The sequence below is a fragment of the Podarcis filfolensis genome (genome assembly GCF_964270895.1).
Source record: "Podarcis filfolensis genome assembly, chromosome: 3".
NCBI classification, from domain to species: Eukaryota; Metazoa; Chordata; class Lepidosauria; order Squamata; family Lacertidae; genus Podarcis; species Podarcis filfolensis.
Window position 1 is genome coordinate 44,221,027 of NC_139606.1, and position 14,770 is coordinate 44,235,796.

Below are 14,770 nucleotides of genomic sequence, written 5' to 3' on the forward strand. Positions count from 1 at the left end.
TCCTCCTCCTCCTCCTGCTGCTGCTGCTCCCCCCTGCAGCCACTTTTCCCCTCCAAAGGGTTGGGTGCCTCCTAGTGAAGCCTATGGCTGCAGCAGGAGGGAAGCTGCTGCCTCAAATCAGGCAATGGAATCTTGCACCAGTGGCGATGTGCATGTGCATGATCCCTACACCCAATTTCAGCCATGTTACATGTGGCTCTCTTCTTTCAGAAGAAAAGCAAGAGTGGACACTATCCAGTTAGATCATTTAATTATTTCTTGGCAGTGAAGGAGACATGAAACTATTTTTTTCCTTCTTGACAAAAGGGGTATTTATTACACAATGCAGTATGTGTGCGAACTCTTCCTTATGTCTACCTTATGCTTGGAAATGTTCAGTTGGCTTCCAATGATTTCTGCCATCTTCAGTCTACTTCCTTGCTTGGACAGCATAGCTGTGAAACAATCCAACGCCTGTCAAAGCAGAGTGGCAGGAGGGAGAGACAGACAGACAGACAGACAGAGAGAGAGAGAGAGAGAGAATTCAAGCTAATTTAATATTTAATCAGAGGTTCTACTTTTCTTCCATACTTGAGTTCACTGTAGTCAAAATATACAACTGAGCTTCATGCAATGTATCGCTAGTATGTCTCCACGAGGAAAACAAGAGGACGAGCCAATTCAGACATTTCAGCTCTCTTCATAATGGAATTCCTGGTGTAACAGCTGTGGGACCTGGCATGTCCCCAATGACAGCTGCCTCTTCCTGTGTGATTTATGCAACCATTCCTGTGAATCCCCCATTGTGAAGCAGCAGGTCTAGTTAGATCGACCCTCAAGGAAAATTTCCAACACCAGAACCAGCCCCCTGTTCATATTCCAAATGCAACCTGGTTTTTACATTTTAAGGAATAGGTCAACATCACTCTAAAAAACAGGGAACAGTTTGACACGTACCTCATGAAAAATATTCAGTGCAGTAGAGGAAGAAGAACTATCAAAGTTGTAAGCGATCCTGTTGCACCAATTCAGCAAGTCCCTAACACAAGAAAAGAAGTGATGTGAAGCAGCTCAACAGTAGTCCTTCATTTAACTTTCCTCAGCTGCACACTGCTAAAAGCGCTAGTCTCGCTTCATTAATTGCATGGCTATTTTTTTTAAGTGCCAACTCACCACATTTTCATTCAATTAATGCCTTCTCACTAGGAATTTCAATTAAGAACAGAGCAAATGGCCTCCAACACACTAGAGAGCAGTAGTCCAAAGATAATTTGCCTCCCCCAAACTCAAATATCCATCAGCTTAATTGCGTATTAAAATACCTCAGAGATAACTCTCTGCCTTCTAAGCTCAGGCTTTTTTTGTTTTCGGTTAAGTGTGATGCGTCTTCCATTATGTTCTCATCGTCTGCGATATGGCTTTGCAATAGATGTTTATCACCAGTAAGCTCAACATAAATCTCTAACAAGCGATCAATTACTACAGCAAGTTTAGGATACCTCCTCTGAAGAATCTGAAAAACAAAATAACATTAGCTAAAGTAAATATTTTACAGTGTTCCAAGGATTATATAACTCATTGAGTTTTGTCTATGCAGACAATGGTCTTAAAATCCAGAGATTTGCTACATTTACAGTCTGCACAATTGCCTGGACTGGTCCCATGGGGTAGTGCCTACCATCAAATTTTACTTTGAAATTCTCTTAAAGGAAAATTTCTTCGCATGACAATTACACTGTAAAATACAGTAATGCTCTTAAATTTATCTTAGGCTTCATTTGCTAGACAGAAATGTCAGTCAGTAAGATGAACCTGGTGGATTGGGCAAATGGACCATCTAATCCAGGTTTTTTGTTCTCACAATGGTCAACAAGATGCATATGGGAAACCTGCAGGCTATACTATGCTGAGGAAATGGCAATAACAATTTAAGATGATTTCATATGAAGTCATAGCTGGACAGTCGGGTTAAGTCAATCCAGCAACATCCATCTGTTTCTCTTGCAGAAGCACAAAGCAGCAAGCATTCCATTATGGAATGGATACAAACTTCTTTCATGTCAAGGATTGTGTTTGGACATAATGCTAAACTATGTTTTGGTGAGATGTAAATGAGCCTAATTTCCTCCCAGTTTTTTGGCTCGGACAACACAAGAAACCATGGTTAACCAAACAACACAGATGCTTCTAAACTTCTCACAGCCATGTGGGGAAAAGGGAACGGACACAGTTTCAACCTCTTCTACAAAAATTAGGACTACTTTCATTTGTTTCTAAATGAAAACACTTTGACATCAGTTTACAAAGTAAGAGTTCTTTTTCTGATACCATTTACCTCTCTGAGTTCAACTTTAGGCATATTATTCAGCTTAATTTTTGTCCAGTATTTATCTAGAAGAGCAGCATGGCTGTTTTGCTGTTTGTACCAACCACCACCATAACTGAAGAGTCTAGATTAAAAATCAAAGAACAAGTTAATTGAAGCATTAGAAGTATTATAGTGCAGAACAGAGTAAGTTCAAGGGTTCTGTAAGGCTCCTTCACTGCAGATCTACAACCAGATAAGGGAGTCAAAGTCCCAACATCATCAATACAAGAAACATGAATTCACCATCTACAATTGTCCAATTGTCATTCTTCCACTTTACAGTCTTTAAATAATGAAATGCTAAGTAATTGCTTATAGGGCAGCTGTATCCCGCAGGCTAAGCAAAACGACAACAAGCACGTTCTACGTGCAAAGCACTTCATACATGTATAATGTCAATAAGCGTAAAGACAGGACAATATTATCTGCATATTAAGATTAAGGCCAAGTGATGATGGCTTCCCTATGGCTGCTTGGTAATTCCTCTTATCAAGCTTAGTTTTCACTTATATTCCAGGGGAAAGAGTTGTATTATGTTTCAAAATAATCCCACACTCCTAGCTATCATTTTCCAGGAGATAAGTTTCTATTTCTTAGTATGGAAAATTGCAAAAGAAATAGCAAAGGAGTCCCCACATACTTATAATTCAAAAATCATGTCACCTTTATATATGCACACAATTTAAAAACTGGATTCCCCCCCCCATTCCTATATATATGACTATTGTCTAGTCACTGCCAAAAGGATTCATGTGCTAAGAGTTTTCCTTGTGTTAACAAAGCTACACAGTCTACCTTCTCGTTGCAAAAAGATGGAACCCAGGAGCTACTTTTATACAGTCACTTCGCCCAGGAATCAACAGTTCTCCGTTTTCCAGAAGAGGAATCAATACAGAAATCTAAGGAATAGAAAAAAACCACAGAATACAATTTCAATGACCAGGATGTAGAGCACCACAAGAAGAATCCCACTCATAGAACAGGACTTTCTCACCTTAACTCATTGAAGCCTTCCCAAAATTGCTTTGGGGCAGGGCATACATAGAATGTGGTGCTATAGCAGTAGAAAAAAATAAAAAATCTAAGGAAGCTTCATTGTAATGCCATGTTCTCATGCATGAGGCTATCTTGATGCCCCACCTTATATCAATGACAACAACCAAAAAGACTTAACAGCAGACAGTGCATGAAACAATGTGTTTCACCTCTGCTGGTGACCAAATATGTTACAAGAAATTTTAGAAATCTCATTCCCAATAAGCAGCCTTTTACATATACATTCCAGTTCTAGATTGTGAGAGGTGGGTGTATAAGAGAACCAGTGACTAGCAGATACAGACAGGGTCCATTCAGTAGTTTGTAACAAGTGTCCCCAAAATCACTGCCCACGAAGAAGAAAATATACTGGGAATTGAGAACCATGCTAACTTTTTGGGGAGAACTTTTGCTTTCTTTTATCCAGTGCCCTTAAGTTTCCTTTGCTTTGGTTACAAAATACATGACTTCCAAAAAAGATACCTGTGCCTCACCCAAGGTATTTATGGACTACCTCTAGAAAGCACAGCTACATACCACATCCAGAGGAGCATAATCAATATCCTCCAAGAGTATCCAGTGCCCTTTGCTGACTGCTTGGGTCAGGGTCCCAGGTTGCCACACAAACTCCCCTGGTACATCTGTACAACGATACATGCCCAGTAAGGTCTACAAAGAAGAAAAAGCAAGGAAGATTTTTAAATAATATTCATATAACTTTACAAAGTGTCTTCAAATATTTACCGAACAATAAGGTTTCTGAGGTTTGTATCTATTTCTATTTGCTTTCTTCCATACTAGGTATGCTACCAAATATAAATATTGCCAGATATAGCTTCAGCAGCTACGATAAGCTCAGTGGGAACAAGCACTGCCAAATCATTCTTGCTGTGCCCTCTCACAGTATGAGCAGGAGCAAAAATCATGAGTTTGGATTACTGTGGTGTTCGAGCCACTGAGATATCCCTCACCAAACAACCCATGACCTAAAGCAAAGCCCCAATAGTGGCTGCTTTAGGCATCCCAGTAATCTATAGTCTTGCTCATGTTTTACTAGGGGAGGAATGCAGCAGGAGGGATTTCTGTGTGCACACTGCTAATTCCATAGTTAGACATGGTTTTCGGCTTATTGTTACATCTGAACGCAGCCAGTTTCTGCAAGGCAATTAACTTTGTAATAACAACTGCAAGTGAAAACTAAAATGCATTTTCCATTACCTTACTATCAGTCTGATCTCCTAGCTGGACTTTCAGAATGTGAGGTGGCTTTATCCTTCCCGTAACGGCTGCCAAGTATTCAACAAGATACGTTTTGCCACAACCTACTGGTCCTTCAAGTAACACTGCATTTTGTGAAGCTACAGCCATAGCAAGATTTTGAAGATTTGTGCAGGAAGATTTCACCAACACAAATTGGTTCAGGATGGTCTCCTGCTGAGACAAGAGAAGACAATGCTTTCAACTGATAATATTGGGTGCAAGTATTATGGAGAAACATGAAATACAAGTTACAAATTTGCTAAGCTACCATTTTTACGCATCCCAGAGCCACACACATCCATGTCCCCATTCCACACCCATTTTTTAAAGGGGGATTTAAACCCTTGCACTTTCTTCCTCCCACCAAACTCAAGTGTTCCACTTACCCTGCTCCAAGGTGCCATTTACTGCAATAGTACCTTCAGGAACAAATAGCAGCTTCAGGGGGATGAGATAAATACCGACCAATGACCCCTCTGAAGCTGCTGTTTTAACCAGAAGAGGGACAATGACCATGTTTAATGACTAGTCAATTCTTTTTATTATTGTTATTTCAAAGATTCAGCTTACTTTAGCATATGCTCAAAATTCTGATTCATCTCAAATACATATACAATATGTGTGGTGCAATTGCCTGGCCCAATCCAGGCAATTGCACTACACACACTAAGGAATCTTCAGTAAACAAGCTATTTTGTGAAACTCATAGTTGGTCATTTTTCCTATAGTATTATTAAGACTAATAGCGACACTTTTTAATCTTTCTACTTTGTAGAGAACCAATCTTGTATGACTTTAGCTGTTCCTATTAAGTCTCTAGAGCATAATTTTATTCAACTTATGTTCAGAATTTCACTTATGTTTGAAGTTGTGTTCTTCATATGTTTCTATGTATGAAATTGCCCTATGTTAAATCATCAGAATACATGGAGTGCCAGCTGCATACCTGGAGTGACAGAAAGTAAGGTATTTTGCTCCAAGTATTAAACACTATTGTCAGATCACAGTGATATCTCTGCCTAAGGATCTAGCAGAGATTCTCACCGGTCAGAAAGGTACAAGGTGATTTTACCAACACTCAGAATCCTTCTGAAGCAGACTGTTTGGTAACAAAGAGAGCTGTATAGAAAAAACTGTCTTATCCCCTTCCCCTGGCATACTTCATACAGATAAATGAGGCCATGATTTCTATGTTACTTAAAATCCAAGCCTGTGGATATCAAAAACGGAGAGAAAAACACACACACAGTGGCATGGATCAGGAATGGGACTGGAGATTTCAAAGGCGCTTGCTCTTAAAGTGTATTCCATCTATAAAGGGAAGGATACTATTTTGCAGAAACTTTTACACAAAACATGTTTGTTTTTGCCTTAAAACCGAAGGACAGGGTTTTAATCAATGCTTAAATGCATCAAAGTAGCACTACGAAGAAATTTTGAGGGAAACAAAGGCCCAGGATTCCTCTCTTTTCAGAGGGAAATCTCCTAGAGCTGGGGTAGGCAAAAGGTAGATCAGGATCAGCGCCAAAGAATTTAACTTACGTATCAGTCCTTTACTTACATTTTCTCCTGGTCCAAACTGTTGTCTAGGGAGCAGAACACCACATACTGCTACAACCTTTGCAGAGAGGTCAGCAGATACAAGTTCTCCCTGAGTGTACCGCAACTCCTCTTCTTTGTTCCAAAAGGTTGCGTCTGGATTGGCCAGGACAAGGGCACACTCAACATTCTGCATCCGTGATTCCTCCAGTAGCCTATCAGTCAAAAATGTGCATCTTTCAATGTTTTGAACAAATGGGAGACAAATCTACCATGTAAAATATTAACTGAAAACACACACACAAAGACATCTTGGGGGGAAACTTACTTAAGTCTGAAATGTATTAACTCTTCTGGATTAAATATCTTCTTCAGGAAGGATAACCGATGCTCATCATTCATGCACGTAACCAGTGCGAGACAACTGGCAGTATACCTAAGAAGCAAAGGTAGTTCAAGTACTGTTACATCTTAAGTCTATAGAACTAGGTTCCTTTCAGAGAAAAACAACAAAAGGCTATCCTGTCCCTTCAAATGGTCTCTGTTTGATCAATGGTCTTCAATAAATGATTTGGCCACTGATGCACAGGTCTATGTGCCAACTTAAAGTGGGCCACACCAATGGCACTACCACCATTTTCATTCTGCCTTATGGTTATTGCATTTGTAAGAGAAGAGTGATGGAACAGGACAAAAAACAAAGAACTTGGATGTAGGTCTCACAATTTAGTGTGGGGTTAATGTCAGCCCCTGGGCCTGAAAATTAAGGAGTAGTAGTAGGTTCTAAGAAAATACACCCAATATGACCAAATCAATCTTTCTTCATATTTGACTCCGGCAATTTTAGCCTCAACCTCTTACCAGAAACTGCTCTTCTTGTCAATAAGAGGTCTAATGTAGTCCAGTAACCATACTGTAGGTTTCAAATCCAACTCAAATGTGGCCAAGTCATTCTCTGCCCTTATTGCTGTACCTTACTTTCCCCATGAAGTATTAGTAAGACAGAAATAAAATAGTCCCCACTACACACTGAAAGTGACATATAAAATTAAACGAAAATTAAACTTACCATCGAACTAAAGTATCATGACTCCTCAGTAAAGGGACACACACACTCCAGTCCCATAACTCTCTGAATACAGCCTGCTCTTTTTGGAGGAATTTGTAGGCTGCCTCCATGAGATCCCTTAACTTCATTCGTCGTCGCCCATATCGAACCATATTTGTATCTGAGCTCTCCAGAAACAGTCTTTGGAACACTGGTGAAGTATCCTTAAAGTATCTCAAAGCAAATCTACATGAAATGAAGATATTGAAAGCAAATGTAAATGTAGCTAGAACAGCGAGGTTTCAGCTCATCTGATGAAGCAGATGCTTACCTATTAAAGTCCTGACACAAATAAGACTGCTATGCTTTTCTGAACTTGGAAAGAAATTGCCCCCCCCCCAAAAAAAAAGTCCTAAGAAAAGTTATGGTCTTCTTTTCAGCAAATTGTGTTTTAATAAAAATAAAAATAATGGGGAAATTGAAATTCATCACCACTTTTTTCACTTCCTTAGTTTATCAGAGATTAAGGTCAGCCTGCCAGCTCTGTGAGTGGTGGGGTAGGGACAGCTGGCTGGAAGTAGTATTCTGGACTTGACACTCAAACAATAGCCCGAAGACACTTGATGTAGACCCAGCTCTGATCTCACTAGTAGCAAGATAGGAACAGTATGCATGTTACTCAAAACTCCTTGGATAAAAGTTTTACTTCTAGTCTAATATGGGCATCTGTCAAGAGCAACTTTCACTTAAAACTCTCTCACTGAACCAAATACACACACACACACACCCCTTTATGTTAAAGAAGATGCAGGTCTAACTGCCATTCAATCTTTGTTTTCCTAAACTGAAGCTTGGGTTTCATCACCCTTATTGTCCAATCCTATGCATTTTTAGTCAAAAGTATGGCTCGCTTCCAAGTAAATGTGCACCTAACAGCAGCTTTAGTTGCAATTCAGTAATTGCTGAATTGAGCATGTAATAGAATACAAGGCCTTGGTTTAAAACAATTAGCCAAGCAGATACCCTTGACATGTGATACAAAAGGTATGCACAATTGCAAATTCCTGCAGCACACCTCAAAAAGGGATATGGATCGTGGAAATTGGGCTCACTACTCATGACTGTATGAATGTAAATCCAACCTGAACTGGCTACCATGCTTGGCTACCATGTGCACCAACCCTCAGCTTGTCCACCAATCAATTTCCCATGAAAGCAAAACTTAATCCCAGACATCTACTGACTTACGGCATCACATCTGGATGATCACCAATAAGTTTGCTCATTGCCACACAGAGTCTCTCATGAAGATCATGGTTGATCTGGCCACTGGATTTAATTATTTCTGCATTTCTTTCCATCAAATCGAGCAAGATTGGACGAAACTGACGGCCAATGAGGAGTGTGCATTCTTTATCCAACAGTAACTGTGCTAAGGCACTGAGGATGCACTGACGGTCCTGCTGACTCCAGATCTGAAAACAAAGAGATGCTCAGTAAAGAGTGATCCCCGCCCCCGTATTCTACTGCAGTACAAGTCAAGTTGTGTATAGAAGAGACTTTAGAGCAACATTCTTCAACCTTGGATTCCCAGATATTGTTGGACTACAACTCCCATCATTCCTGATTATTGCCTAAGCTGGCTGTGGATGATGGGTGTTGAAGTCCAACAGTATCTGGGAATCCAAGGTTGAAGAAAACTGCCTTAGAAGTACAACAAAAAGGGATGAAAAAGATTTTTCAAACCTCCATAGAAATAGGATAAAGCTAGGAGGAAGAGCTGAAGAAGAATGTGGAAAGCAAGAATGGGAGGGAAAGGTACTTTACACTTAGTGTAACATAAACATTTCTCCTGTTCCCCCTTTATTCATTCTACTATGAGAGACTTGGAACTGCCATACAAGCCTTTCTAAAACGAGAGACTGGCAGCCATATTTGATGAGTTGCTTCTTATAAGCTCTTAAAAACTTAAGGTTACTTTTCTTGCAGACCTTTAAATTGATGGTTACTGCCAGGCATGCTATCACGCAAAAATAAACAAAAATGTGCACAAAGTTAATTTACAGCTCTTTTAGGAAAGCAAACTGCCAATTCCACCCTTCCTTGTTTAAAGTGTTTTTCTAACCCACCCTGAATTACCATGACAAGACAGGCTACATTTCTAAATGAATTAAAAAAGAAAGAAAACACAATGTGACTTTACTATAGGGTGGTATCAGCCTGTGTCATACACATGAACAATTACAAACACCATTTGCCTTGGAATTGGGGAGGGGGCAGTGAACTAGAGTATCGCATGTCTCTAACAACCTTCTGACTCCAATAAACCAAGTATAAGGAATACAACCCTCTCCTCATTTTTTTAACTCAAGATTACAAATATAGGAATTTGGCTTATAAATATAGTGGGCCTCTCTGGGCTCTTAAAAATTCAACACAGAGACCCTTAGAACATGGATGGGGATCCAGGTGGACTCCAATTCCCATCATCCCTGAGCAATGGCCATGCTGGCGGAAGCTAATGGCACTCAACATCTGGAGGGTTATGGGTTTCCCATCCCAGTCAAAGTATTGTACAAAATGAGTGCCTAAAGATCGATGACAGCTTAATCTAAAGAGTCCCAAGGACAGTAGTTAGGGAAGAAATTTATAGCCCTACCAAGAGTAACATAACAGAATTAGGAAAGATGGAGATAACTTTTGCTTTCATTCCTTGAAAATCTTTGAATCTTTTGACAAAAAACCCCCCAAAACAAATTACAACCTTGTAAAATCATTTCTAATGAACTACTTTTCAATGGGCACATGAATCAGTTCTCTTTAAACACTATGGTACAAATCTGATGGAAGGTTTTGTACCCAATGACATATATTTTCCTGAAACAACACTGCAAACTACATTTGGATCACAGTGACGGGAATGTAGCTACTCAGAAAAAGTGCTACATAAAACAAGGGGGCCCTTGTAAACAAGAACAGCACTCTGTGGTCCAAAGAGAGCAGATAACCTTTGCCCAAATGTTTGCTCAAGCTCTATAGTAAAACAATGAGAGATGGATTAAGCAAGCTGTAAAAATAATTCGTTGTTGCTGTAACCAATTTGCTACAAAGCTTGAAATCTTGCCCCATCTGAATGTATGATTAGGGGGGGGGAAGAACAGTATTTTGGCGGTTGGGAATATTTCTAATTAAACTAATTTTTGCTGCAAGCACAACCTCTGTTTTGTTACTGCTGTTAGCATATTACTATTTTGTCAATTAAAAATTACCTAAACTTAGATTTCCACCTAAATTCTAGCACAGTGGTTCTCTCAAGGGTGTGGTGACTTACGCTGGTGTGGCAGGAAGATTAAAGGATTATCAAAGAAACATTTAAAGTTTTCAGTATTGTACAGCAAAGCATTGAAAAAAAATTATTTGCAGAATGTGGATAGATATAGTTTCAAATTGAGAATAGAACTGCCTATTCTTCTTGCAAACAAGATATTAAATTAGCTCCCCCTTATATTAATAGTGTGTTTAATTTTTATTAATAGTGCGTTTAATTTTTATATTAATAGTGCGTTTAATTTAATTTTAAAGCAAGCCAAATTAAGCTCCAAATTAAGCAACAGCAAATTTACTAAAGAGTTAATGCTAGTATGAAGAGAAACAAAAATGCTGTACTAAAATTGAATTATGACCCCTCATCTTTACAGAGCTTTGTAATCCACAGGCCTTCTAACATTAGTCTCTCTTTTAATACACAAAAAGCACTTTGTTGAGGATGGAGTAAATAGTGAAAATCACCAGCAGTCTCAGGCTCCATAACCATACAATACATGCATTCATTTTGATATGCAAATATTGTATACCATATATGTGATCTGAGCACATGGGGACCTACACAAGACTTTCATATTTCGCCACATACCAATGTGCTTTCCGCTTACAACGTTTGCAACAGACTGAATCAGTCCTAAATCTTTTTGTTTGTGCAGACTACCAAAATAATTTATTTCTCCATGATTAGCAGTTTATTGAAAGGGACTAGAAGTACATACATAAACAAACACACACCAGGGCTGTAGTCAAAGGGGTGTGTGTGTGTGTCAGTATCTCTTCCCTTTGATCATACAGTCATAATACTTCTTAGATTTTCTCAAATGATCTATTACTCTTTTGAGATTGAATGAAAGCCAGATACACACACACAGAAAATTTTACTTCTCCAGCCTCTTTCAAACTACTTGTCATGACCTTTATGAACAAATGTATTGAGGGTGTGTGCCGAACTGGGTCTTTGCCCTGGTGACAGAAAGCCTAGTTTCGGCCCTGCACACACACTCCTTTAAGTGCTATAAGAATTTATTTACAGGAGGGGCTAACAGTATTTTTCAACTACCCAGACTCAATGGTGGAGGCATGTGTGTATAGTATTGCAAATTTGTAAGCAGAGAAGTATCAACTTTACAGCAACGAAGTGAGAAATCTTCCATATACATTTGAACAAGGCAGCCTTTCCTTGCAGTTGGGGAAAAAAACAAACACTTTAAGTAAACACATAGGATTGTGCCAAAGTATATTCTTAAAAACAAAAAAAGAAAACAACAGGAAACACAAACAGACGAAGCTCCTGGGCGATCCAGAGGTTCTCTTTACAAATTTAAACCATCTCCACTCTGCTTGGGGCTTTTAAAGCGCTGGGAGGCTCATGGAGGGGACTCTCGCCTCCTTTCCTCCCCACCTCCCGCCACCATGAGAAAACAAAGAAGGCAAGACCCAGCTCTGCTCCCTCTCCTTCTCCAGCCAGACCACCCCCTCCGCCCACAAGGCACTTTGAAGAAACGGCGCGCGGGGGGCGGGGGTCGAGCCAGCGAAGATGGACGGCCAGCCCCAGGCAAAGGCTGCCTGGCTGCCCCCTCCCCCAGCTCGATGTCCATCACTGCCCTCCCCCCACGACTGCGGAGGGCGAAGAGAGCGCCGCCGCCGCCGCCGCCGCTATTGTTGCTCTCCCACCTGTTTGGCGAGGAACCTGCTGAGCTCGCCGCTGCTCCTCTCGTTCCTCTGCGCGACCATCTGCAGCGGAGCCGCCAGGCTGAGACGCAGGTGCTCCATTGCCTCGGCCTTCCCGGAGCAGCTCCCCTTCGCCCCGGGACCGAGGTAACGGGCGGTGGGCGTGCGCGCGCGAAGGCAACCAGCTAGCGCCCTCCGCCACCCGCTGCTGCTGCGCGACACGTGGGGAAGGAGAGCGACTTTCGTTTTCCCCGTGTATACGCCGCGTCATCTCCCAGCGACAAACCAAGGCGGAGGAGGGATGGTCTCGGCCTTTGCTTTTTCACCCGCCTCTTGCAGAGACACACGCGCACAAAAACTACTCATCCCAGCATGCACGGCGACTTTCCTTCGTAGCCACACTCTGCATAGTTTAGAGCGTTGCGCGCTGGGATAAATAGGATTTCCCTTCTCTCCTTCGCTGTAGGCTGAAGTTGCGCGGGGTTTCTGCGGCAAGTCCCTCAAAAGCCGGGTTTGGGTTAGATAAAAACAGAAACGCCGTGGCTGCAGGGCGTTTGGGCTTTAAAGCACTGGGAACATCCCATTGGGACTTACTTCCGAGCAAACAAACACAACAAAACAAAATAAATAAATAAAATAAAATAAAATAAAATAAATCCTTCCAGTAGCACCTTAAAAAGTAAAGGTAAAGGGACCCCGACCATTAGGTCCAGTCGTGACCATAGCACCTTAGAGACCAACTAAGACGAAAGCTCATACCAATAACTAACTTAGTCTCTAAGGTGCTACTGGAAGGAATTTTTTATTTTATTTTGTTTTGTTTTGTTTCGACTACGGCAGACCAACAAGGCTACCTACCTGTAACTAAAACAAACAAAAGTGTGCTGATAAACAACAACAGCAACAAAACCTTTCCCCAGTTGATGGAGCTACATCAGTTTCTGTTAGAGCCAGGAGAGAAATAGGTTTTCAAGGGTGGCAGGAATAGTTTGAAAACAGCATGAAAATACTCAGGGTTGTGGCCCTCTAGCACTATACTGTACCGAACAGCAGGGCCTGTGTTTGGGGGACAAAACATCAACAGCCCAGCCAGTCTTATGGAAAATTAAGCTTACAAGTCCATTGATTTCTAGGCAACAGTCCCTGATACACCTAAACCTGCACAGGACTGGACTGCACAGCTGCCATCTTAAACACACTTACTAGGGATAAAGCTGATTGGAGTTTATTCAGACTAAGTCCCAAATAAATATACAAAGGGTTAGATTGCACAGAGCACCTTAAATGGAAGTGGCCAAAAGCACTTTGTTGCATGCGAACAAGTTTGTGTGCCAAAAGACAAAGTTGCTGCTACCAAAAGTACTGCTGTTGTAATGAACCTTAAAAACTATATGGGATAGCTGGAGCAAAGCCAACAAATGACAGAGTTAACTTTTTAGGTCAAAGGAGATCTGAAAATTTACAATCAATTTTTTTAACCACTAGTTGGTACAAGATGTAATTAACTGTATGTGCTATAGCAGCTATACACTACATGACAGTATGTCACATTGAACTCCAGGGCTTTCTGCTGGGAAAGCATACATAAAATCCAGTGGCAAAGGTCTTATCTCATTTGCTGTGTTTCCAAAACCACAAAAAATTATCCAACAGCCAACTTTAGTCATCCTTTCCCCTTGCCCTTTACCTAGGAGATGAAAGATTGATTACTAGATACATTTTTTAAAAATGCTGAACCATTGCTCATTTGAGGTCTAGTACTTACACCAACAGCAAATAATCTAGCAGGACCTTGAAGACTTAATAGTGCGAGCTTGCATTGATTTTAGAATGAGTTGATTTTAGAATGCTGTGTTACTTTTATTGTTGTTAGCTGCTCTGAGCCTGGCTTTGGCTGGGAAGGGCAGGATATAAATAAAAATTATTATTATTATTATTATTATTATTATTATTATTATTTCCCAGTGGGGCTTACTCCTTTACATGTAAGTTCCACTGAATTCAGCAGGGCTTACTTCTGAGTAGACAAGCATAGGCTTGCAATGTGTACTGTGACATAAGCAGTGCTTTTGGTTTAAAAAAAAAATAGGAAAAAGGTGTTGGTACTCGCCATGCAGTTGTTACAATAAGTGCCACACTTTTAACATTTGTAAGGAAAGGTGTTGGTACTGCGTACCCTTGAGTACCCGCAGAAAAAGCACTGGGCATGAGCTTTTCCATAGCCCCATGCATGTTTATTTGGAAGTAAGCTCCATTGCATTTAACGGGACTTTCTCCCAATCCTCGTGAACAGGACTAGCGCCTTTAAGGGCCCACTCTATGTCACATATTTGGGGTATGCCCTCAACTGACAGCTGACAGAGGAGAGTTTCTCTGTCCTCATGCACGTCTGACAGCTGACGTTACGGCAATAAGGCTTTTGGCGAAACAAACAAATGCGCCTCTCTGATTAAAACGAGCTCTGCGGCTGCGCCAACCCAAACTTCTGCCCCTGCAAAGTTATCAGCCACAAAGCTTTCTGGTAGCTTTGCAGTATCGAAACACCC

The 14,770-nt window shown here is 40.8% G+C and overlaps 1 protein-coding gene across 1 annotated transcript in view; it reads right to left on the bottom strand.

Moving 5' to 3' along the window:
• MDN1 (midasin AAA ATPase 1) overlaps positions 1 to 12,495 on the bottom strand; it is an 88,764-nt gene extending 76,269 nt beyond the window's left edge. The window contains exons 1-12 of the mRNA XM_083608261.1: positions 12,228 to 12,495; positions 8,478 to 8,704; positions 7,251 to 7,475; positions 6,510 to 6,617; positions 6,204 to 6,396; positions 4,601 to 4,813; positions 3,920 to 4,051; positions 3,143 to 3,246; positions 2,315 to 2,429; positions 1,302 to 1,492; positions 937 to 1,018; positions 358 to 453 (exon numbers count right to left, since the gene is read on the bottom strand). Of these exons, the coding sequence (XP_083464387.1) occupies positions 358 to 453; positions 937 to 1,018; positions 1,302 to 1,492; positions 2,315 to 2,429; positions 3,143 to 3,246; positions 3,920 to 4,051; positions 4,601 to 4,813; positions 6,204 to 6,396; positions 6,510 to 6,617; positions 7,251 to 7,475; positions 8,478 to 8,704; positions 12,228 to 12,326 (1,785 nt within the window). The 5' untranslated portion in view covers positions 12,327 to 12,495. The remainder of the gene's footprint in view (positions 1 to 357; positions 454 to 936; positions 1,019 to 1,301; positions 1,493 to 2,314; positions 2,430 to 3,142; positions 3,247 to 3,919; positions 4,052 to 4,600; positions 4,814 to 6,203; positions 6,397 to 6,509; positions 6,618 to 7,250; positions 7,476 to 8,477; positions 8,705 to 12,227) is intronic.
• Between the last annotated feature and the right edge of the window lie 2,275 nt (positions 12,496 to 14,770).